The sequence below is a fragment of the Giraffa tippelskirchi genome, chromosome 9 (assembly GCF_054371585.1).
Source record: "Giraffa tippelskirchi isolate mGirTip1 chromosome 9, T2T-mGirTip1v1.2.pri, whole genome shotgun sequence".
NCBI lineage: Eukaryota > Metazoa > Chordata > Mammalia > Artiodactyla > Giraffidae > Giraffa > Giraffa tippelskirchi.
In genome coordinates, this window is record NC_137283.1 from 97,639,037 (window position 1) to 97,666,092 (window position 27,056).

Consider the following 27,056-nt stretch of genomic DNA (forward strand, 5'->3'; position numbering starts at 1 on the left):
TCTACAGTTATCAAGAACCAAAGATTTTTGAATTATCATTACTTATGCTGCAGTTTCTCCCAAAATCTCTCTATAAAACCCTGCAGTGCACAATGAATACCATGTACCTCCATTAATATTTTTCATAATTATGATAATGAGTGAATGAATGTCTTAAATTCTCTATAAATTATATACTCTGAATCCAAAAGGAGGTAGACAAAGGAAATTCAGTTAACAAGAACTTAATGAGAACCTACTCGTTGACTCCCTGTCCTGCTCCCTGCTATAGGCAGCTACTCTCCTTTTGTAGGTAATGATAAGGAGAGAGCAATCTATCAGTAGTCGTTCCAAATTGATTTTAAACCCGGGCCGTCTAGACAGCTATCAGGAGAGAGATATTCCAGCTTTCTCCAGCTTGGGCTCCTGCTGTTTCCAGAGTTTTCTTTCCAGGTTTTCAGCTTATAAGAATAAATGAGACCATGTAGATGTGCAATTGTATGATATTCCTGCACTTACTTTAGTGAGTCATTGGGAGAAGCAATACATTATACGACCTAAGACCCACAGGCTGTAGTTAATTTTTTAAAACGTAAGTCACATTTTTCTTTTTCGTAACCCTATTTTTGTTCTGTGTGTACCTTCTACCCCACCCCCAGCTATATCCAACACCTTTTTCCTAACATAGAACTAATTACAACATGTTCCCTGAACTTCTATAAATTTCATTCATTTTCATGTGTTTATTTCATTCAACTTCAGGAGAGAACATAGGTAGACACTCTAATCCATTAGGTTGAATTTCAAATGTATTCATGGACTGCCTCTTTTTCTTTGTTAAAATATAAATCATTCCACAGTTCTTTTTTTTTCTTCTTCTTGTCAGGAAGGTTCCTGTAGGTCTGATTGACTTCTAGTTTCTGCTGAGTTTACTACACTAGCTGCTTGTTGCCTAGTCACTCTAAACATTAGATTCCATCATCAATTGCGTGTTTAATTTTTTTCTACTCTTATATCTTCCTCGAGTAATTTCTCTATAAAAATAAGTTTCTGTTTTTCACATTATCTTCTAATCCTTATTTCCCACTAGTCTTTTGTGACCTAATAATTATACAATTAAGTGTGTTCCAGGTATATTCTTCCTGTTTTTGTTCTCCAGTGTTGATAATATGGATTTCCAGGTGGCGCTAGTGGTAAAGAACCCACCTGCCATTGTAGAAAACATAAGAGTCATGAGTTCGATCCCTAGGTTGGGAAGATCGCCTGGAGAAGGGCATGGCAACCCACTCCAGTATTCTTGCCCGGAGAATCCCAGGACAGAGGAGCCTGGCCAGCTGCAGTCTGTTGGGTTGCAAAGAGTCAAAGATGACTGAAGCACACACTCATACAGTGTAGAATTCATTTAATTGGAGTTGGCCACTAAATAACATATATAACATGTCTTATGGATAATATTGGAAACTGGTATGCTTTGTAACTGTAATACATTTTGTCTAACTCTATACTTCAAATACCCAAATTATTACTACTTGGACTTTTAAGAGTTTTTGTTTAAGATGCCCTCTTTGTCCTTTAAATTTTGTTTTATTTTTTTTCTGTTTTTCTCTGAAAGAATCCTGGCGTGACAGCAGTGAGGTCATCTGCACTCATGTTTCTGGCTCCTAAATGTAGTTCAAGTAATTCTGGTTCCTTTTAGTGGGGAGAATAGTACTGGAGACAGAATTTGAGCAAAAATGTGCCTTAGATTAACATTAACATGTTAATATTAACATGTTAACCTGGAATGCCTTAACATTCAAGGTTCCTATGCAATATTGCTCGTTACAGCATCGGACTTTACTTCCATCACCAGTCACATCCACGACTGGGTGTTGTTGCTTTGGTTCTGTCTCTTCATTCTTAATGGAGTTATTTCTCCACTGATCTCCAGTAGCATATTGGGCCTACCGACCTGGGGACATTTTCAGTGTCCTATCTTTTTGCATTCTCATCCTGTTCATAGGGTTCTCAAGGCAAGAATACCGAAGTGGTTTGCCATTCCCTTCTCCATTGGGCCATGTTTTGTCAAAACTGTCCACCATGACCTGCCCATCTTGGGTGGCCCTATACGGCATGGCTCATAGTTTCATTGCGTTAGACAAGGCTGTGGTCCATGTGATCAGATTCGTTAGTTTTCTGTGATTGTGGTTTTCATTCTGTCTGCCCTCTGGTGGAGAAGGATAAGAGGCTTATGGAAGCTTCCTGATGGGAGAGACTGACTGAGGGGGAACTGAGATATCTGTATGCAGGTCAGAAAGCAACAGTTAGAACTGGACATGGAACAACAGACTGGTTCCAAATCAGGAAAGGAGTACGTCAAGGCTGTACCTTGCTGTCACCTGCTTGTTTAACTTACGTGCAGAGTACATCATCAGAAATGCTGGGCTGGATGAAGTACAAGCTGGAATCAAGATGGCCGGGAGAAATATCAATAACCTCAGATATTCAGATGACACCATCCTTATGGCAGAAAGCAAAGAACTAAAAGAGCCTCTTGATGAAAGTGAAAGAGGAGAGTGAAAAAGCTGGCTTAAAACTCAACATACAGAAAACTAAGGTCATGGCATCTGGTCCCATCACTTCATGGCAAATAGATGGGGAAACAATGGAAACAGTGACCAACTTTATTTTGGGGGGCTCCAGAATCACTGCAGATGGTGACTGCAGCCATGAAATTAAAAGACTCTTGCTCCTTGGAAGAAAAGCTATGACCAACCTAGCCAGCATATTAAAAAGCAGAGACATTACTTTGCCAACAAAGGTCCATGTAGTCAAAGCTGTGGTTTTTCCAGTAGTCATGTATGGATGTGAGAGTTGGACTATAAATAAAGCTGAGCACTGAAGAATTGATGCTTCTGAACCATGGTGTTGGAGAAGACTCTTGAGAGTCCCTTGGACTGCACGGAGATCCAACCAGTCCATCCTAAAGGAAATCAGTCCTGAATATTCATTGCAAGCACTGATGTTGAAGCTGAAACTCCAATCCTTTGACCACCTGATGCGAAGAACTGACTCATTGGGAAAGACCCTGATGCTGGGAAAGATTGAAGGTGGGAGGAGAAGGGGACGAAGGAGAAGAGAATGAGATGGTTGGATGGCATCACTGACTCAATGGACATGAGTTTGAGTAAACTCCAGGAGTTGGTGATGGACAGGGAGACCTGGCATGCTGCAGTCCATGGGGTTGCAAAGAGTCGGACATGAGTGAGCGACTGAACTGAACTGAATTGTGCCTTAGATCTGCCACATAATCACTTAAGGTGACAGGAATCAAGAGTCCTCTTAAAAAAGGGGGGAGGGTGTATTTTTATTGTTTCAAATTTACTTCTGGCTATATACTTTTTAAAAAATTTTCCTCTGAGCATTTAATCTAGTATTCTCATTTTGTCCTGCCATTTAGATTTTATCTGTATGAGATGCCATGGAAAGTATTAAAATATGTTCTTCTTCTTGCATTTTTTCTGCTTGTAGTCACTAGCCTGTTCCTAGTACAATAATTGAAGGGAACAACTTAGTTCTTCTTGACTTAGCTCTTTCATCTTCTGACTTTCACGTATTTGGTTACCATGTCTTATAGAGTTTATTAAATTTTTAAAATCTGTTCTTTCTCATCCATATCCTCTGTTACTACTTTGATTCTAATATTAACCTTTTAGCAACTAAATTATTGTGTGAAATATATGATCGTTCTAGGAAAATTAGAAATCATAAACCAAATGAAGAAACTGAAATTTGCCTTGTAATCTCTGCAGGATAAGATTATCACTATTATTCTTAGCCCCAAAGAGTTAATACCTAGCATACTATTTTCTTTTGTCATTTTACTCAATACAATTTTGTATAGAATTTTCCATGTCAATAAATGTACTTACACAAAGTAATTTTAAAGTCTGCTCATTTATCTCTGGATATGATTCCTATAACACTTTCCTTTATCCCAGCCAGGTATGATTTCAAATATACAGTAAGGAGACAATCTTTAATAATGTACGTTATCTGATAGTATCAAAGTGCTAGTAAATCAGCTTAAGAAAATGAGAAACATACAGGTAAAGTACAGACTGCTCTAAGCAGAAACAGAGACATTAAGGCACCAAAGAAAGCATAAGAGGTGCTATGATGAAAGCCTGAGACCTGAAAGGAGGATCACTAATGGTCCCTAAAGGGACAAAAGCATCAATTCTGTTTTTTTTTTCCACTCACTTTACGCTGTGAGCACCATCATATATCGTTATTGGGCTAGCCTTAGTGGTGTTCTTCCAGTGGTATCTACCCATCATGTGATTCTGTTACCAAAGCTCCTTTTTTCATAGACCCTCTTCTTGGCATAATTAATCAAAGGGAAGAGGAATTCAGCACAATTTCTAATCTATCACTTTCTGAATCCCAAACTTCAGCTGTACTGGTATACTCAAAGAATACTCATAATTGCTATGTACCCATGGACTTTAGGGCTTCCCTGGTGGCTCAGATGGTAAAACGTCTGCCTGCAATGCGGGAGACCCGGGTTCAATCCCTGGGTTGGAAAGATCCCCTGGAGAAGGAAATGGCAACCCACTCTAGTACTCTTGCCTGGAAAATTCCATGGACGGAGGAGCCTGGTAGGCTACAGTCCATGGGGTTGCAAAGAGTTGGACATGACTGAGCGACTTCACTTACTTACTTACTTACTTACATGGACTTTAAATTGACCTGTCTTGTATCTACTTATGGCTATAAAGCAGCTGTACTTGATACGTCAGATATTCTCTAAGATTCAATATTAATGGTGAATAATATAAGAATAAAGAATGATTTGAAATAGGCTGAGGATTTTTTAAAAAATTGTGTGTGGTGGTCTAATTTATATGGCAGAACTTACATCCAGCCTGTAAGTAGTCTAAATATTCATAATGAAAAAGAAAAGAGATGATATCTACTTTTGAAAGATGGAGTAGATGATCTTTCCCTTTTCTCTCCTACTATGTACATCTGAGATTTGTGGACATCATCTTACATTTTATATGTGACTCTGGATTGAAAAGACAAACTGACTAGGGACCTTGGGATCCAAGAAACAAAGATGACATTTCTTGGGTTTTGTTTTTGCCTCATATATCCTAGGCTGAGTGATGAAGAATGTCAGTGGATGCAAGGAAAAAAATGAGGGCTGGACAATAAGAGCTTGCTCCCTCTAACCAAATAACCAGGATAAGGGCAGTCTACCAAGACAAAACTTGTAGAAAGTGAGCACTTTAATCCAGCCAAACACCACTGAAGAAGTCTTGCAACAAGACTTGGGCTGCAGCCTGGACTTCTATTCTCACCTGACAGTGATGAGACACCCTGCCTCTCTCCCTGATAGGATGGTGTCAGGGGAGACCTAAGTAGAGAGTCAGGACTTTCACCATCACCCAGTGGTAATGAGACCACAAACTCTACTTTCCCTCCATGCGTGTATTTGTTTCACACGTGAAAGGCGTGGTATATTCTGAATAAGCAAGTGTTCAATGAACAAACATCTGGTGGTTGTATGCAAAATAACGATCAGGAAAAAACTGAGCACATAGTGTGATTTTCTTATGATCTGATGATGTGCCAGCAGTGATAAAAGATAAAAGAATTAAAGAGTGAATCCTGGAGAAACCATGCATGTTTACAAACACTGAATTTTTTGGAACCGGCTGCTGTTGTGATGGAAATGCCAAGGGAAAAAACACTTATCCCTGAACAATCTGCCTTTGGTTTGTCCTCAGCAGTAAAACCCAGGTCCTCTTTTATCATGTAAATATCATAAGCTTTGGTTTTATAGTCTACTGATGTCATAGTCCAACCCTAGGGACTGAGTATAATTAAAAGGAGATAGTTTCTAATTTAAAATCCTTTATAGAGATTCCAAGTCTGTCATTCAAAATAAAAATCCACCTAAAACAATATTCAACAGTTTACTTTCTAGATAGCAATATCCTGGAGTTAATTTACTCTAAAAGTTAAGAAATGTTTTATGTGAATTAATTTCCTGGAGTCACAGATAATGGAATTTTTAGTGAACTGACAGGTAGTGAGTTGCACTGAGATAGCCACGTTAGTAATTATGCAGTTTTTTTGTTGTTGTTAGAGAGATAGTACCAATAAATTGTAACTGTGGGTTCAACTACCACATATGAATTAGTTTTTAATATTGTTCCATGACTATAGTTTATCCCTCAAAATATTTGGAAATACATAGTGCTGTTTGGATTGCTGGGCAAAACAAATATATTGGAATCAATAGAAATTATGAACTTTCTCTGGTTGATTCAGTGATGTCATCTTTATATAGGATACATAAATTACTTTATAAGCCTCCAATATATTATGATCTAATAGCATAATTTCCTATTTCAGGATCACTACGTGCTGGAAAGTAGTAGGCATTGTAAAGTGCGGTTAGTCTGGTGACTCAAGTTTCAAATGTTTTAGTGTTTTAGCACCTTCACAGATATGTGTTTTGTCTTCACTGACATATTTCTAACTGTCTGTCTGATGGCTAAACCTGATCCTGTTCATTGCTTTCCTCATGCTAGCAGTCACACACTTCTTCTCTTCACCTAATTTCTGAAAAATTATAATCTCAAGAGAGCATTTTGTGACTTGTAAACAAACACATAGAAGTTGAAAGCTCTCACTGAAGGACTATTATTTACATATAGATTTATAGAAAAGAAACCACTTGAAAGATTTCTCCAAAAGTGGAAGTATTTGTGTCTGTGTGTGTGAAGTTAGAACCAATCTATAAATAATCTACAATACTAGTGTTCTTTCTGACCCTTAACTATTGCATTTTCATATGTTTAAATATTTAAATATTTCAACTTGAAATCAATATAAATAGAGTTCCACAAATTAAAAAATTTCATTTTTATCTAGAGATGTTGCTCAAGCTGTATCATGAGATGTAGCTTGTTAGACCTGTAGCTGTTAGAAAACATATGTTATCCCAGTTTGACTTTACATTCCTGACATGTTGAACATTAACTTTTCCTCATGAATTATATCTTTAAAATGCTCTGGGATGTGAAAAAGGGTGCATTCAGTTAATATGTGGCACAGTCAATATCCTAAGTATAGTTCAGTTCAGTTCAGTTGCTCAGTCGTGTCCGACTCTCTGCAACCCCATGAATTGCAGCACGCCAGGCCTCTCTGTCCATCACCAACTCCCGGAGTCTACCAAACCCATGTTCATCGAGTTGGTGATGCCATCCAACCATCTCATCCTCTGTCGTCCTCTTCTCCTCCCGCCCCCAATCCTACCCAGCATTAGGGTCTTTTCCAATGAGTCAACCCTTCGCATGAGGTGGCCAAAGTATTGGAGCTTCAGCTTCAACATCAGACCTTCCAATGAATACCCAGGATTGATCTCTTTTAGGATGGATTGATTGGATCTCCTTGCAGTCCAAGGGACTCTCAAAAGTCTTCTCCAACACCACAGTTCAAAAGCATCAATTCTGCGGCGCTCAGCTTTCTTCACCGTCCAACTCTCACATCCATACATGACCACTGGAAAAACCATAGCCTTGACTAGACGGACTTTTGTTGGCAAAGTAATGTCTCTGCTTTTAAACATGCTATCTAGGTTGGCCATAACCTTCCTTCCAAGGAGTAAGCGTCTTTTAATTTCATGGCTGCAGTCACCATCAGCAGTGATTCTATAACCAGGGCACAAATTTAAAAAGTGAATAAAACTTACTTACCCTAATTATAAGCATCTCAGTTACTCTTCAGATTCATTATTTTCCAGCAAAAATAATTGTAAATTGCATATTAATTATAATTCACTTGGTTATATACATTTTGGTAGTTATATATGCAAATATTTATATGCTATTACATTGACAGGCATCTTTTTTTCAACTTTTCTTTAAATAAATAAACTTTTAGAGCAGTTTTAGATTCACAGCAAAATCGAGCAGGAATACAGAAAGTTCTCGCATATTCTCTCCTTCAGTTCAGTTCAGTCTCTTGGTTGTGTCCGCCTCTTTGCGACCCCATGAACTGCAGAACACCAGGCCTCCACGTCCATCACCAACTCCCGGAGTCCACCCAAACCCATGTCCATCAAGTTGATGATGCCATCCAACCATCTCACCCTCTGTCGTCCCGTTCTCCTCCTGCCTTCAATCTTTCCCAGCATCAGGGTCTTTTCAAATGAGTCAGTTCTCCATATCAGGTGGCCCAAGTATTGGAGTTTCAGCTTCAACATCAGTCCTTCCAATGAACAGCCAGGACTGAGCTCCTTTAGGATGGACTGGTTGGATCTCCTTGCAGTCCAAGGGACTCTCAAGAGTCTTCTCCAACACCACAGTTGAAAGCATCAATTCTTCAGCGTTCAGCCTTCTTTATAGTCCAACTCTCACATCCATACATGACTACTGGAAAAACCATAGCCTTGACTAGACGGGCCTCTGTTGACAAAGTAATATCTCTGCTTTTTAATATGCTGTCTAGGTTAGTCATAACCTTCCTTCCAAGGAGTAAGTGTCTTTTAATTTCATGGCTGCAGTCACCATCTGCAGTGATTTTGGAGCCCAGAAAAATAAAGTCAGCCACTGTTTCCATTGTTTCCCCATCTATTTGCCATGACGTGATGGGACCAGATGCAATGAACTTTGTTTTTTGAATGTTGAGATTTAAGCCAAATTTTTCACTCTCCTCTTTCACGTTCATCAAGAGGCTCTTTAGTTCGTCTTCACTTTCTGCCATAAGGGTGGTGTCACCCGCATATCTGAGGTTATTGATATTTCTCTCGGCGATCTTGATTGCAGCTGGTGCTTCCTCCAGCCCAACGTTTCTCATGATGTACTCTGCATAGAAGTTAAATAAGCAGGGTGACAATATACAGACTTGACTTACTCCTTTTCCTATTTGGAACCAGTCTGTTGTTCCATGTCCAGTTCGAACTGTTGCTTCCTGACCTGCATACAGGTTTCTCAAGAGGCAGGTCAGGTGGTCTGGTATTCCCATCTCTTTCAGAATTTTCCACAGTTTATTGCTATCCACACAGTCAAAGGCTTTGGCATAGTTAGTAAAGCAGAAGTAGATGTTTTTCTGGAACTCTCTTGCTTTTTTGATGATCCATCAGATGTTGGCAATTTGATATCTGGTTCCTCTTCCTTTTCTAAAACCAACTTGAACACCTGGAAGTTCATGGTTCACGTATTGCTGAAGCCTGGCTTGGAGAATTTTGAGCATTACTTTGCTGGCGTGTGAGATGAGTACAATTGTGCAGTAGTTTAAGCATTCTTTGGCATTGCGTTTCTTTGGGATTGAAATGAAAACTGACCTTTCCAGTCCTGTGGCCACGCTGAGTTTTCCGTATTTGCTGGCATACTGAGTGCATCACTGTCACAGCATCATCTTTCAAGATTTGAAATAGCTCAACTGGAATTCCATCATCTCCACTAGCTTTGTTCGTAATGATGCTTTCTAAGGCCCACTTTACTAGACCTGGCTCTATGTGAGTGATCACACAATCATGATTATCTGGGTCGTGTAGATCTTTTTTGTACAGTTCTTCTGTGGATTCTTGCCACCTCTTCTTAATATCTTCTGCTTCTGTTAGGTCCCTACCATTTCTGTCCTTTATTGAGCCCATCTTTGCATGAAATGTTTCCTTGGTATCTCTAATTTTCTTGAAGAGATCTCTAGTCTTTCCCATTCTATTGTTTTCCTCTATTTCTTTGCATTGATCGCTGAGGAAGGCTTTCTTATCTCTCCTTGCTATTCTTTGGAACTCTGCATTCAAATGGATATATCTTTCCTTTTCTCCTTTACTTTTCACTTCCTGTCTTTTCACAGCTATTTGTAAGCCCTCCTCAGACAGCCATTTTGCTTTTTTGCATTTTTTTTCCTTGGTGATGGTCTTGATTCCTGTCTTCTGTACAATGTCAAGAACCTCCGTCCATAGTTCATCAGGCATTCTGTCTATCAGATCTAGTCCCTTAAATCTATTTCTCACTTCCACTGTATAGTCATAAGGGATTTGATTTAGGTCATACCTGAATGGTCTAGTGGTTTTCTCCACTTTCTTCAATTTCAGTCTGAATTTGGCAATTAGGAGTTCATGATTTGATCCACAGTCTGCTCCCAGTCTTGTTTTTGCTGACTGTATAGAGCTTCTCCATCTTTGGCTGCAAAGAATATAATCAATCTGATTTTGGTGCCGACTATCTGGTGATGTACATGAGTAGAGTCTTCTCTTGTGTTGTTGGAAGAGGGTGTTTGCTATGACCAGTGCGTTCTTTTGGCAGAACTCTATTAGCCTTTGCCCTGCTTCATTCTGTACTCCAAGGCCAAATTTGCCTGCTACTCCAGGTGTTTCTTGACTTCCTACTTTTGCATTCCAGTCCCCTATAATGAAAAGGACATCTTTTTTGAGTGTTAGTTCTAGAAGGTCTTGTAGGTCTTCATAGAACCATTCAACTTCAGCTTCTTCAGCGTTACTGGTCAGGGCATATGCTTGGATTACCATGATATTAAATGGTTTGCCTTTCAAACAAACAGAGATCATTCTATCGTTTTTGAGATTGCATCCAAGTACTGCATTTCAGACTCTTGTTGACCATGATGGCTACTCCATTTCTTCTAAGGGGTTCCTGCGCACAGTAGTAGATATAATGGTCATCTGAGTTAAATTCACCCATTCCAGTCCATCTTAGTGCACTGATTGCTAGACTGTCGATGTTCACTCTTGTCACCTCCTGTTTGACCACTTCCAATTTGCCTTGATTCATGGACGTAACATTCCAGGTTCCTATGCAGTATTGCTCTTTACAGCATCGAATCTTGCTTCTATCACCTGTCCCATTCACAACTGGGTGTTGTTTTTGCTTTGGCTCCCTCCCTTCATTATTTTTGGAGTTATTTCTCCACTGATTTCCAGTAGCATATTGGTCACCAACTGACCTGGGGAGTTCATCTTTCAGTGTCCTGGCATTTTGCCTTTTCGTACTGTTCATGGGGTTCTCAAGGCAAGAATACTGAAGTGGTTTACAGTTCCCTTCTCCAGTGGACCACATTCTGTCAGACTTCTCCACCATGACCTGTCCGTCTTGCGTGGCCCCACATGGCATGGCTTAGTTTCATTGAGTTAGACAAGGCTGTATTCCATTTGATCAGATTGGCTAGTCATCCATGACTGTAGTTCAGTCTGTCTGCCCCCTGATCCTCTCTCTCAGTGCCTACCGTCTTACCTGGGTTTCTCCTACCTTGGATGCGGGGTCTCTCTTCACGGCTGCTCCAGCAAAGCGCAGCCACTGCTTCTTACCTAAACCAGCTCCTCTCGGCTGCTGCCCCTGACCTCCGGCGTGGGGTAGCTCCTCTAAAACCTCCCAACTAACAACATCTCATACCAGAGAGGTATACTTGTTACAACTGATGAGACTACATTGACTTATCATTATCATCAAGAGTCCATAGTTTACATTAGAGTTCACTCTTGATGTTTCACATTCAATGAATTTTGACAAATGTCATAATGATGACATGTATCCACCACTGTAGTATCTTACAAAAGAGTTTCACTGCCCCTGAAATTCTCTGCTCTGCCTATTCATCCCTCCCTCTTTCCAACTCCTGCCTATCTTACCTTTGATCTGTTTATCCTGAACAGATAGCGTCTGTTGTCAAGTATATAAAACATATAAGATGTGCTTTTGAAAGGGACGTGAGCTATGTGTTGATTCTGGTCTTGAAGTTCATGTGATGTTTTTTCTGCATGTGTGAGTAATGATGGTAAGATATTATAGCCTAATTTGTGATAATTTTTTTTCTGAATTGAAATCATTTAGAAAATTCTGAAGTAATCCTTAGAGGATCTAAAGATAACAGATGGTTCTTTTCCAGTTTCACATTGAATAGGTTTTCAGTGAAGCTATTTAAAATTTAATTTACAGTAGAAAGATTGTTGTGAATATTAAAATGGTATGTTTTGAATTGGCCCCCCTCAAGAGCATGACTGTGAAGAAGTTCTAATGACTTTTACATACTGGTCTGTGATTTAGAGATACAGTATCATGTATGATTCTTGACCTTTAATATCTTAATCATTCTCTTGTTTATTACAGCTTTAGTAGAATTACTTGAAAAATTTGTACTTCATCTTTCTGAAAGCCCATCCGAATGCTACTTCCCTTCAGTGGAATATACAGGTACAATTTAAACATTTTGAATTTTGGAAAGTGCTTGGTATGCAAATAGATAATGTTTCATAAAAAAGTGTAATTAGATGCAAATATACACACGGTTTTCCATCCTTAAAAATCTCTCACTTTGTGTTATATACATTCCAGATATCTTCTGGTGTCTTCCATGCAAATGTCTGGGTTTCCTGTTACTTTCTAGCTTTTTCGTTGTTGTTAACTCTTTTTTTTTTTTTCTGTCTACCCATTGAAATTTGTTTTTCCTTATGGCAGTATCTTCCATTCTTCAGTTTTTATCCACTATCTCCTAGTGATCTCATCTGTTTGTAGTATTTTATTTTGCATACCTTATATATTGATGACCTCTAAGTTTATCTCTTCTACTCAAATATCTATAAGCTTCATTCTCATATTTCTAGATGCTTAATAGGTAAACATCACCTGAATGTGCTAAAGAACCCTCAGGCTCAAAATGTCCAACAAGAGCATTACCTTATACCTCATTGAGATACTTCTCCACCTACACTATTTTGGTGGGCAGTGCAGTCATCTGTCCATCTAAACCAGTTCCCTCCTAGTCAGCAAACCATATTCTATGTTCTTACTATATTTCAAATTTATCCCCTTACCTCTGTCTCTCCTCTTCTTTATGTTAGTTTAAGCCACCATTACTTTTTGCCTAGGTTATTGCAACATTGTCTTTACCTCATTTTTCTAATTGGAGTCTCATTTTTTTTTTCAGAAGTATTCTTACATTGCTTTCAGAATGACATAAGAAGTGTAAATCTGACCTGTTCATTCCTCTATCTTTTAAAAGTTTACCATTGACCACTGCATACAGTTTAAGATTCTTATCATGGCACCCAAGGCCTTAGGTTACTCCTTCTTTCTTCTCTAGCATCATCCCCTTTTCTCCATGCCTCATTTGTTTTTCAGGGACACTAAATTATTAGCAGCATTGCCAGCCTCACCCTCGCTTCTCCAGATACACATTCATTTATTCAGAAAATTGATATTTTCCTCTACTATATAATAGAACTGCTCAAAGCACTTGGACACATCAGTGAACAAAAGAGAGGGGAAAAAAAAGTCTTGCCTTGATAGAGTTTACCTTTTTATTGGAAGTAGACAGTAGCTAAGTAAAATATCCAATATGTCAAGTGGTATGGTGGTAAGTGAGAAATACACAGCAGGGAAGGGATCTAGGGAGTGCTGGTTGCTGTTGGGGGTTCCAGTGTTAAATAGTGTTTGGACCAGCAGAAGTTGGCAGCAAGACATATAAATGTTTTCAGCGGAAGAAAATTCCAGCAATTGACTAGGAAGGAGACTGGTATAGCTCAAAAAGAGTAAGGGGGAGAATTTTTGGTTTTGAAGTTAGGATGATATGGGGGTGGGGGGCAGATGGGAACACACTGCATGGCTTGTGTGATCTTAGTTCCCTGACCAGACGTTGAACCTGTGCCCTCGGCAGTGAAAGCACAGAGTCTTGACCACTAGACCTCTGGGGAATTCCCTGATAGAGGGATTTAAAAGTCATTGCAGAATCTTGAACATAGGAGTGACATACTCAGATTTACATTTTTAAAATATCACGGTGGCTGCTGTATCAGGAAAAGACTGAGGAACAAAGGGCTAAAGCAGGATGATGAGTTAGGAGGCTATTGAAAAGATAATGATGAAAATTGGCAATGGCTTGGACGAGGATGTCAGTGGAATTGGTCAGAAGTACTTGGAGTCTAGCTCAGATGGTAAAGCGTACACCTGCAATGCAGGAGACTGAAGTTCTATCCCTGGATCAGGAATATCCCCTGGAGAAGGAAATGGCAACCCACTCCAGTATTCTTGCCTGGACAATCGCATGGGCAGAGGAGCCTGGTGGGCTATAGTCCATGGGGTCGCAAAGAGTTGGAAACAACTGAGCGACTAACACACACACACACACACACACACACACACACACACACACTTGGATTCTAGGTATATTTTGAAAATAGGAACAACAGCATAGGCTAACAGACTGAAGATAGGGGAGAAAGAGGGTAGTCAAAGACCTAAGTTATTGATCTGAGCCACTGGAAGGGTGGATTAGCAAACAGTGAGATAGAGAAGAATGCCTAAAGAATAAGGTTCAAAGAGGAGATTAGGAGCTTGCTTTTATGTTTTATTTTGAATACTCATTACACATTTAAGTAGACATGCTCTGTACATGTTGGCTGTTTGAATCTGGAATTTAGGGGGAAAGTATGGGTTGAAAATACAAATTACTAAATCTTCAGCTTACTGTTTAAAGCTAATACACATCTCTTTGTCCTGTTTTTCTCATATTCTGACTTAATGTCTAATTCTTCATGTGGCAGCACACTCCTATAGGGTAGTTTCTGTGTCTTACTGGTCTTGTCCTCTGCACCTAGAGTAACAATGTCAATAATTGTTTGACAAATAAAGGAAAGAATGGAATGAAGGATAAGAGCTTTGTATACTGTGTCAATGAATTTGATTTACTCTATTGCCTATTGAAAATGAAAATGTTTAAGATTTCGGACCAGAAGCTTTACTTGATTTATCTGTACCTTAGGATGATTAATTTAGTAACTATGTAAAGGATGAGGTAGAGGGAAGAACTGAAATTTCCCAAAGGTGAATATCCAGTAAGTGAAGACACTGTGAAGAAAGCAGAGAGGTAGCCTAGATTCACAGTAATAGATCATCATGGGAACCTCTTCCTCATAAGAGTAACATGACTTTTCTGTTTCCTGAAGAAACCGTTCTTCAAATATGTATTTATTCAAGTTAGACATAATGTTTCAAATCTCCATAGAAAGAAAGAAAAATTTAAAGATACATTCTCAGTCTGGGTTACTTATTTTTTTTAACTCTGTTATTCATCACTGCCCAAACACATCCTGTGCATTCGGATCATTGAACCTGTTGTGCTCCTAGTGTTCATTCTGGAAAAACTCCTTTCTTCCTCATGACACCCATGTGATAATGTCCAACTACTGTAAAGTTGCAGCTAAAATGTCACCTTCCCTCTTAACTCCCAATCATAAGTCTCTACTCTGTGCTCCTATTGCATTCATCTTAAACTACTAGTTTGATATTTATCACATTGTGCTTCCCTGGTGGCTCAGTTGATAAAGAAGCTTCTTGCAATGCGGGAGACCTGGATTTGCTCCCTGGGTTGGAGAGATCCCCTGGAGAAGGAACTGGCAACCCACTCCAGTATTCTTGCCTGGAAAATTTCATGGACAGAGGAGCCTGGTGGGCTATGGTCCATGGGATCACAAAGAGTCGGACACAACTGAACACACATATGGCTAATTTAAATTATTTCATTAGTCTCAAATGCATCTTTATCTTTAATATAGCTTTTGAGATATTTTGTTAGATTAATTATACATACCATTACATAACATCTATGTTCGCACAGTGCATCTGTATAACAATTCTGTTGGGATTTACAAATACACATATACCTAATTAAATCATAGTGACATCTAATGCAGATTTGGGAAAGGGATAAAAGTGATCATAAGAAAATGAAAGTAAAGGAATGAGAGGAAAACACAAGGTAGAATAAAACAGAAATTAAGGTAGATGAAGAGAATTGATAACTTGGTTCCCGCTTGTGACTGAAATAATGCACTGAGGCATCTGATGTGCATTATATTGTTCAACCCTGTAACTACCCTTGAACAACATGATTTGAACTGTGGAGGTTCAGCATGCAGATTTTTTTTTTCCAATAAATACCTAGTACAGTACCACCAAATCCATGGTTTGCTGAATCCGTGGATGTAGAGTTGAGGATATGGAAGGCCAATTGTAAAGTTATACTTGAATTTTTATGTGCTGCATGGGGTTGGTGCCCTAACCCTTGCATTGTTCGAGGGTCACCTGTACTCCCTGAGAGCAGGTGTATAATCATCACATTTAAAAATAGGAAAACTGAGATTCAGAGGGAAGGAAATAAGACTAATGAAAATTTTGAAGAAAAGTGTCTGTGAAGAAATTACAACTTTATGAACAAACCTGAAAAAGTATGTGAAAAACATACAGGGATTAATGATCAAGTCTGTAAGAGTGGAAATAAGTAAGACGTGGTAATCATGGAAATTTGAATGACCAGAGGGGCTATCTTCAGTAGATAATCTTCAAATTCTACAGCTCTCTTTGGTACATTGTTCTATTGGGTTATATGTTCTGTAGATAATCTAAAATTAACATTCTGTTGTGTATGTTATCTAAATATTCAACAATGCTGATTGCTCAGTGTGCATGCATTTACTACCCTCTGTTATATTTCTAAATTATGATGAGGGAGATCTCAGATGTTTACTGAATGTATTATCTAGGCAGTTGTTGTTTAGTCACTAAGTTGTGTCCAACTCTCTGTGACCCCATGGACTGTAGCCCACCAGTTTCCTCTGTCCATGAGATTTCCCAGGCAAGAATACTGGGTGGGTTGCCATTTCCTGTTCCAGAGGATCTTCCTGACCCAGCGATGGAACCTGTGTCTCCTGCATTGCAGGCAGATTCTTTACCACTGAGACACTGGGGAAGCCTATTATTTAGGCAGATAAACCCTGAATGTGAATTTAAATTCTTAAAAGGCTCCAGGTAAACAACTATCCACTAGTGTTTTAGAGAATGAATGAAAATAAAGTGGCTTCCTGTTGATTGATTACTGTTTATTATTATGATATGTGCTAAGTTTGTTGCTAGTATTGTTTTCTTCTCATGGCTTTAGATATCCTCATCCTTTATCATTAAATTTTTGGCTAGTGAAACAATGGTTTGCAATTACAAAATTTTGCTCTATTTACTTTAAGTAAACAAAAACCATGTTTTGATATAAAAGATGTTTCAAAGCAGACACTGGGTAGATATATTTAGTGTTTTTTCATGTTTCTTGAAATGAGAAATTGATTGGCTTTTTAAAATGACAGCTTGCTAAACCCTAAGGTAGATGAAATTAGAATAACACAGTCATCCATCTGTTGTTAGCTCCCTCGGGATTTCAATCCATTATAAAATTTGCAAATCTAGAAAAATCAAATTAGTTTGGTTGTTTATCCCCTTAAAGAAAGAGGAGAGAACAAACAGATAAAAGTTCTGCACACTTGAAGTTTGTAACTCCACACAGGTGCCTTTCCACGTCCTAACAGACGTTAACTGTTTGTCAGCTCATTTTCCTGAAACGTGTTGGAGGTTTTTCTTTCTATAATTGCTTCTTTGAAGTGATAAATTAAGTAATCCTTTCAGGGTGGTAAATATTTCAATTTTATCCTTTTTCTCTTTATGTTAAACAAAATTTTGGAAAAATATCAGGGAACTTTGCATTGTTTCACCTTTTTATTATTAAAATATTTTCAAATTTATTATATACAGTTAAATGTCCATTATACTTTCTTTGGATATTCAGCAAATATGCTCTTTTCTGTCTTACTTTTATGGAGGATATTTGTGAGTATGCTAGATAATCACAAGGAGGTATATGATGTGAATGACCCTGTCCACAAGGAGGGGGGAAATAGGGCATGTATCTAAAATGATGAATTAAAATAATTTGCAGCACATGGTAAATAGAAAGTAAAGAAATGGAAAACTGACATTTCTCAGCTGGCTACTTTGTTTCAGGCAATGTGCTAGAACATTTAAGTTACCTTTTTGAATTGAGATTTTGTCAAATGAGGGATTGTGTGCTAATGCCATAGGTATTCAGTGGAAAGAGTGATCAGTGTTGACTAGTATCATAGTGGAAGATTAAAGGAAAAAACAATGATAGAACTGCCTCCTGAGCTATGACAGCTGAAAGAAATAGGAAAGGGGAAGAGTCTTGCAGGCAAGGGCAATTGTGTAATCAATGACATGGAAAAGAATAATGCTTTTTTCCAAATAATGCTGACTGTATTACTCGAGCTTCCCTGGTAGCTCAGTGGTAAAGAATCTGCCTGCAATGCAGGAGCCACAGGAGACACAGGTTCAGTCCCTGGGTGGGGAAGATCCCCTGGAGGAGGGCATGGCAATCCACTCCAATATTCTCGCCTGGGGAATCCCCATGGACAGAGGAGCCTGGTCGTCTACAGTTCATGGGGTCGCAAAGAGTCAGACATGACTGAAATAATTTAACACACGTAAGTTAGGAGACTGAGACACTTACTTACACTAGCTTACTGGTCATAAGGAATTAAATTTTACGGCAGTAAAAACTGAACAAAATGGATAGATAGCAACCCCATATTAAAAAAGAAGGTACAGAACCTTCAGGTTTATTTTGGGGAAGGAAGAAGGCAGGAGGAAATGGACTGGTTGGTTTCTTTAGAAGTAAAATTTTTGTGGCTCTGCTATTGATATAACAGGCTTTCAGGAGAGTCAGTAAACAGTCACACTGTAACAACTTTTCTAATACTGGATTTGTCATCCAGTGGAGATATGCTTTACTCTTCTGAAAATTTGTTTACCGCTGCTGCTGCTAAGTCGCTTCAGTCGTGTCCGACTCTGTGCGACCCCATAGACGGCAGCCCACCAGGCTCCTCTGTCCCTGGGACTCTCCAGGCAAGAATACTGGAGTGGGTTGCCATTTCCTTCTCCAGTGCATGCATGCATGTTAAGTCGCTTCAGTTGTATCCAACTCTGTACGACTCTATGGACAGCAGCACCAGGCTCCTCTGTCCACAGGATTCTCTAGGCAAGAATGTTGGAGTGGGTTGCCATTTCCTTCTCCAGAAAGTTTGTTTAGTTTCTCACTATTAGCCAAGTGCCCAGCAGAATAGATTTTATTTCTTCTACTCCTGCTCTGTGTGCTAGGTTTCTGTATTAAAAGTAGAACAGTATGTATTACCACAATGAGTAATTTCGGTCAACATTAATTTTTTAAACTCATTTTGTTCTGAGATTATTATATTTATAATTAAAATGATTGGTTATTGCAAATAGTTAATGCTGAGGATGAATTAGGCATTGTTGAGTAAGTAGGGTAAGGTGTCATTGGTTGGTTGACCTTTAATTCAGAAACTTACTTTGTTATGCTTCGCAGTGACTCTGGGGAATGGGAGTTATATTATCCTTTTGTTTCTTGATTTCAATATACAGAAAAAAATATTAAATTCATATCTATTTCCATCTCCACCTTGCTTCTAGTTTGATATGTAAAGCACAGTTTTTGTTGTTCATTGGATGTTTGTTCACTCATTTATTCATTCAACTCCTCATTCATCCTCTTGGTGTTTATTAAGCAATGTATCACTTATTGCTATGTATCACACACTATTATGCACATTTCAGTAAAGGACTGGTTGCCAGCAGTGCATCAGGGTCCCCTGAATACATCTATTTTTATCCTTGAGTTTCAATTAATCATTTTGCTCCATTTTATTTCTGAAGATTTTAATTCCTGCTTCATAAATCGTATTTAGTCCAAGTTAAGTGTAACAAAGATTATTTCACTCAACTTTTGTGTTCCAAGATCCATTTCTGCTTGTCAGGTTGTCATACTGTATGTCAAATACAAATTAAAATTGAAGCTTCTTTTTAGACATATACCCATAAAACATTTTCTGACTTACATCCTACTAAAAGAAACGTTCAGTGGAATTTTATTCACTCTGAAGTAACCTAAATCTTTCTCATCCTAGTAATTTTTTGAGTGGATATGTAATGTTTGTTTTGGTATGCTTAATAACTCAAATATTCTCCTTTAAAAATCTTTTTGGAGATTTAACTGGTACCTTCTTTAAAATGAAATTTGTGTAGCAAGCTATGACTGTCCAATTGAAACTGTCTCTAAAGTTCTGTTTTACTTCTTTATCTGTGGATTTCAACTCAGTGCATAGACGTAAGCTGTAGAAGACTTTAAATAAACAAATGACTGGACAGTCACCCTCAGGAGTCTCATTCACCTTCAGGAGTCTCATTCAGTAGTCTGGAGGAGAGTATTTATTTTTACTTTTAAAATGCTCCTCAGGATTTTAATTTACAGCCATAATTGGAAACCATTATTTGTTGAAATTTAGAGTTAAGTTTTTACTTTGAAGATACAGAATCATAAGCTTTGAGAGGAAATAGACCTGGAAAATTATTCCTACAACGTCAGGAAACTTATCTGACATCTCAGGCTGACAGCTTGACCACTCTGGAAAGACTCTATTCTTCCATAAGGAAGAACTTAGAACCCAAACATTATATAATATTCAGTGTCACAGTCTTTTGGAGCAGATTCTCTCACCTTGATTCTTAACTTTATTCCATTCTTCACTGTAATGGAGATTAGCATCTTCTGGTAGATCTACGGTACCATGATCTATAGAATTCATAACATTAAGAATGCCCTTTCTTTGCACCCTTCGTTAGAGGGATTGCCCTCTAACTCTCCTCCTCTATTATTAAGTTATCTGTATGTGTTACACTTTCCAGAAGGGAAACATCAGTAGTATTAATATTATAAGCACATAAATTTACATGTTAATAACATTTCTTAGGCTTAATAATCTGATTTTTTGTGTACTAGAATTCTAAGTTTTATCTAATTAAATTAAAATTGTTCTGGTAGTAGTTTATGTAAATCATTCTTGTCATTATGGTAGTTGATATGTAGGTCTGTTCCATGGCTACAGGAAAATATAAAGTAAATGTTTATTTTATTGAAACTATATAAACTTTGCAGAATCAGCCAGTGTCACCAACACTATAGCACTAAAGTTTTGCACTATTTAAAATTAGGAAACTAAAATATAATTAATCATGAAATGTAGAATCACCAGGAGCAGATTTAGGTACTGAAACAAAAACTTCCTGGTCACTACCCAAATGAGTTTAACCTAATTGTGTTGCAGTGGACATTGGAAAAGCTGTGTTTAAATTACGGCTGAATTTTAAAAATGCTGTTCTATGTCTCTCCTTGTCTATTGGATTCATTTTTCTCTACTGGAGACATACAGTACCTCATAGCCCTGTAATTAACGCAGAGCATTATCGGTGAATACCATCTTCACTCTAGTTTCAAAAACCTGTAGAAAACATTGAGTAGTCTTCCTTGCTCAGCCTCTTGCTAGGAGAAGTGCAGAAGTGATATCCTTCTTCCCTAGATGTAAAGGTTCATCTACCAGCACCATAAGGGTTAACAAGGGATTCTTAGCTATATAAACTGTAGCTTAATTGCTATCATTATGAAATTTAGCAATATTGCTAAGACTGTATTCTGATCAAAATAAGTATAAGTCAGATGTAGCTTATCAAGAAAATAACAAACACTTATTTTTTAAATTGTTATTTATTTTTCTTTAAGAAATTACCCCTCTAGGCTAGGTAGTTGACCAACCAGTCTGGTTTGCCCAGGACTGTGAAGGTTCCTAAGGGCTTGAGACTTTAGTACTAAATCCATGCAAGTCCTTGGCAAACTAGAAGCAGGTTACCTTTACCAGGAGTGCAGAAAGATGAATTATTATTGCTTTAAGGAGTAGATATTCGATAACAGTGATATTTAATTTATTCATACCTGTCTCTGTACATCTTATCTATCCATATTTTAAAATTCAATTTGAATGCCACTTCTTCCTAATCTCTTCCTCTTATGAATTCACATAATTCTTCACCTGTATCATTTTTATTTCACTTTGCACTTTAAAACATCTTTATCTGAATTTTATATATACAAATTTTATTTCTGACACTACATGGAAAGTTAAGTTAGCTCATGATGTATGATTTATCTTTTATCCCTTATAGATTCTAGCATGGTGCGCCACACCTACTTTATAAGAAGGGATTTATTAAAAGTAAGGAATAAATTCATGAGTGAAGTAGGTGTATTGTTAATATGAGATGTACCAGTGTGTAATAGGAAAAAAAAAACCTGCCAATACAGAATTCAGAAAACCTAGATCTGTCGCAAGGTAACTTTGTGATTATTGGCAGCTGCCTTATTTATTTGTGTGAGTGTCTGTGTGTGTATGTGCACACATGTGTGTACACACTACAGTTTTATCAGCCCAAAACTGAAAGTTTCAGCTAGACCCTCCTTGCTATCTAGTGATGCTTTTGACTGTTCAGTTTTAATTTGGTCATCCAGTGTTGTCAAAGACCAGTCCAAATTGTCAGCCTATCCTGTAGTCAGTCCTCTGTACTGTACACCCCCTTTTTAACTTTTGGAAGATGACCACAATTAGTACTCTATCAAGAATATCTACATGCAGGAATAAACTTGTTCAGTCCACCTTTGTAAATTGCTGTACATTTTAAGTAGAATAACACTAATTATCCCTTTCTGACACTGACCATTTAAATATTTAAGATGTAAACAGCCATACTTACCTATATTTGTAGTTCAGAATCTTATATATGCATTGCTTGATGATACAATATTCTAGACCATTTTTGTGTTATGACTTTTGTGTTTGGAGAACCAAGTAAAAGTAGATTGATTGAAACTATGATTATTTGTTTTGTATTTAATATATTTTTTAAATGCTTTTTTATAGGAGAAAAAAGCTATTTTGTAAAAGGTTTCCTGTTAATTCCTTTGAAAAATGTAACTGACAGCTCTTACAAGAACAGGATTCATCAGTGTGTTTTGAAGATTCACATTAAAATATGTAAAAATATTGCTTTCATCAATTTTCAATTAAAAATGTGATTATTATGCAGACTCTTATACATTTTTATAACCCAGTGTTCTATTGTTTTTAGCTACTGATGCAAATGTGAAGAATGAAAATCTTTCATCTGTGCAACAGCTTGGCATTAAAATGACTGTCAGGTATATTATAGGGAAATATCTCCCTGTGCATTTCTAGAATTTGTTTTTATCTAGCTAATATGTGCTTAATATTATTTAAGTTAACAATCAACTATTTTGTGTAGTTTAAATGCAGAGTTTATCATTCAGAAAATGGTGACTTTGTTTTGAGGATATTGACACATGATTAAATTACCCCGGCAGGTAAATCAGTTATGGTTCATTATTATTTCAGAGGCTAATTACAGCATATTTAAGTCTCTATGACGACCAGGTTTTTTTCCAAAAAAGCATTTTAAATATCAGCACATTGGTAGCACAATCATACCACTTGCTAAAATATGATTAGTTTTTATTTTCAGGCTATAACAATAGTTATAAGTATAAAAGTACCTTAATGATAGATGCATAAGTAAAAGCAGAACAAATAAATTATAGTAGTTTGAATTTTTCATACTCAAAGTATAATTTTCAAAAGAAATGGACAAGCTAAACAGACTGGGAGTTAAGGTCTGAGCCCTTCATTATTAAATGGGGATCTTGACAGGCTCATTCTATCTGTTCTGTTGGATCATCTTCAGAATTAAGTATAAAAAAGATGCATGTGAAAGTTTTTAAAACAGACTGCGTAAATCCATAGCATTATAATAAAAACTATGATAGTGATTCTAGCACATCCACCTATATCACATAGGGTATATAACCCACTGATTAAGTTTTGTGACCCTATACCTGCCTTTTATACTGTAATGACCTATTTCCATTCTAAAATGGAATCCATAGATAATATGAGCAAGCTAGTTACATATTTTTTTAATTCAGCATGATGTCTTATTGTTAAGACATAAACAGAGAGTGATTTATAATGAAATGTTTGTATACAGCTACAGTATGAGACATAGCTGGCACCTATGAATCATTGTAGCTGTGGAGCAGCTACAAATGGAGATGGATTTTATTTTGGTGTTTCAAATATTACAAGAGGGTTGCCACTAGCCAAGTGACTTTGCAAAATGATGGAAAGTCTTAGGAAGGCTTCAGGCAAAGCGAAGGAACTATCTTTCCCTAAATTACACTTGGTATCATTCAGTGTATAATAAATAAGATTAATATATTATGATTTTATATAAAGCACAATTAATTTCAGATAATTATAAATAAAATTTTCATCTATACAAATAATAGGCAGGGCATTTATAAGTTGTTACTGTGCAAGGCTGACTGTCCCATGTCTAACCTCCTGATGCTCACTCATCAAGTATCAGTGGTCTGCCAGTCACTGTGGCAAATGAAAACACTCCCATAAACTTCCAAAATAGTGCCATGCTCATGTAGATTCACTGGACTAAATGAACCCTAAAATTGCTTCTAGGCTTAGCATTCTGTCAAGCTAGCCTGTCAGCATTCCATGTTGTAGATTAAATTCAAGAAAAAAGTGCTTTTATTCTACTACTCATCTATAGTATCCATGTTTTATTCTTTCATTACTACTTCATTTTCCTTTAAAGTTACTGTGTTTGCCAGATGAATACTGCAAATTCTGATATATCATAATTATCAGGTAGATATATTGGGTGTTATTCTTTCATGAGTGCTCTGTATAATAGTTATGCCAAAAGTAGAAATTTGAAGACTTAAAACTATGAAATTTCAAGAGAACTACAGTGATGAATTTTAAAAAATGAATTTACTATGCAAGGCCTGACATTTTTCATTTTGTATGTTTTCTGGACATTTAATTTAGGTATGGCAAGTTCCTCAACCTGTTAAAAGATGGTGCAGAAAATGATCTTACCTTGGTTTTAAAGCATTGTGAGAGATTCCTGAAACAGCAACAAGCTTCTATAAAATCTTCTCTTCATATCCTTTCTAAATGACTGACAGTACTTTAACTCTCTTCATATGCTTTTCAGAATTCTTGGACGGAATACTTTAAAACTTTTGTAGGAAATTAATACTTTAACCTATATTAGTGATTTGCTATATCTTTATAGTATTTTATTCTTTTATTTTAAATAGGTACTTTATTAGATTGAGTAGTAATTATTAAATTCAATCTTATTAGTTAAATCTTGAATAATTAGTTATTAGAACGTATTTTCGAGTATATATAGAGAGGCTTTAAAATAGGTTTAGTAAATCAAAATAATGCTCTAGATTTTGTAAATCTAGAATAAGAATAAAACATCCATTTATTTTATTTGTATTGGTTATCTTTCAGAAATATAGTTTGACTTCAAGAAAAAAGTTTATACAAATCATTTGCATTACTGAATTCTAAAAATATGTGGACTTTTAAAATACTTGATTATGCTAATAATTTGACAGATAACCTAATCTAGAGAAAGAATACTGTTGTGTTAATGACTTGAACAGTGTATTTCCACAAAATGTATAGTTTTTTCCTCTAGTTGCTGGTGATTTTGGCCTCCCCTGGACATGTCAACAAATAGTACATTAAAATAGTTACTGCGCAAGTAGTTTTTTTATTAATAAAGGTTAATTGTAGAATCTGCCTGCCAAAGTAGGAGGCACAAGAGATGCAGGTCTCATTATTAGAGAAATGCAAATCAAAACCACAATGAGGTACCATTTCATACCAGTCAGAATGGCTGCTATCCAAAAGTCTACAAGCAATAAATGCTGGAGAGGGTGTGGAGAAAAGGGAACCCTCTTACACTGTTGGTGGGAATGCAAACTAGTACAGCCACTATGGAGAACAGTGTGGAGATTCCTTAAAAAACTGGGAATAGAACTGCCATATGACCCAGCAATCCCACTGCTGGGGGTACACACCGAGGAAACCAGAATTGAAAGAGACGCGTGTACCCCAATGTTCATTGCAGCACTGTTTACAATAGCCAGGACATGGAAGCAACCTAGATGTCCATCAGCAGATGAATGGATAAGGAAGCTGTGGTACACATACACAATGGAATATTACTCAGCCATTAAAAAGAATACATTTGAATCAGTTCTATTGAGATGGATGAAACTGGAGCCCATTATACAGAGTGAAGTAAGCCAGAAAGAAAAACTCCAATACAGTATACTAACGCATATATATGGAATTTGAAAGATGGTAACGATAACCCTATATGCGAGACAGAATAAAAGACACAGATGCATAGAACAGTTTTATGGATTCTGAGGGAGAAGGTGAGGATAGGACATTCTGAGAGAATAGCATTGAAACATGTATATTATCATATGTGAAACAAAACACCATTCCAGGTTCGATGCATGAGACAAATGCTCAGGGCTGGGGCAATGGGATGACCCAGAGGGATGGGATGGGGAGGGAAGTGGGAGTGGGGTTCAGGATGGGAAACACATGTAAACCCATGGCTGATTCATGTCAATGTATGGCAAAAACCACTACAATATTGTAAAGGAATTAGCCCCCAACTAAAATAAATTTATTAAAAAAAAAAAAAAAAGATGCAGGTTTGATCCCTGGGTCGGGAAGATCTGCTGGAAAAGGAAATGGCAAAAGAGGAGCCTGGCAGGCTACAGTCCATGGGGTGGCAAAGAGTCAGACCCCACTGAGCACACACACAGGCGTTTACATCAATAGCTTATAAGCTGGTTGAAGACACAATGAGGGCTAAGTATCATTAATATCTTTCTTGATAGAAATTCTGAAATGAATATTTATGGAGTTCTAATATTTCACCATGTAAAATAAAATATTATGGAAGTTCCTTAACTGTCCTTTTCAGTCTGCTTGCAGAGGAATTACACTGGCCATGACTGGTTTGTATCTTCTTTGTTCATAATAATGTTGGGGGACAAAGACAAAACATTCCGATTTCTCCAGCAGTTCTCCAGGCTTCTGACTTCAGCTTTCCTTTGGTTGCCAAGACTACATATTTCTGTAAGACTTTTCAGTCTCTTTTAAAGAAATATTTTAAATTTTAAGGAAAATCCTCTTCAAATTCAATAGGATCTTATTATTTTATTTGTAGAGTGTGTTATATACTCTATATTCATTTTCTATCTGAATGCAGTTTTGAGTGATTCGTTTTGAAGATACACATTTGGTATTTTCTCAAATACTTGCTGTCTTACCTAATGATAACTGAATGAAGGATTAATAATAATAGGTGCATTATTAAATTTTAAACTTGTCATTTAATTGGAAA

General features: G+C 37.2%; 1 protein-coding gene across 1 annotated transcript in view; it reads left to right on the forward strand.

The window, feature by feature from the left end:
• TBC1D32 (TBC1 domain family member 32) overlaps positions 1-27,056 on the forward strand; it is a 201,950-nt gene that overhangs the window by 137,933 nt on the left and 36,961 nt on the right. The window contains exons 28-31 of the mRNA XM_081530498.1: positions 12,102-12,185; positions 22,863-22,932; positions 24,656-24,771; positions 26,634-26,788. Of these exons, the coding sequence (XP_081386624.1) occupies positions 12,102-12,185; positions 22,863-22,932; positions 24,656-24,771; positions 26,634-26,788 (425 nt within the window). The remainder of the gene's footprint in view (positions 1-12,101; positions 12,186-22,862; positions 22,933-24,655; positions 24,772-26,633; positions 26,789-27,056) is intronic.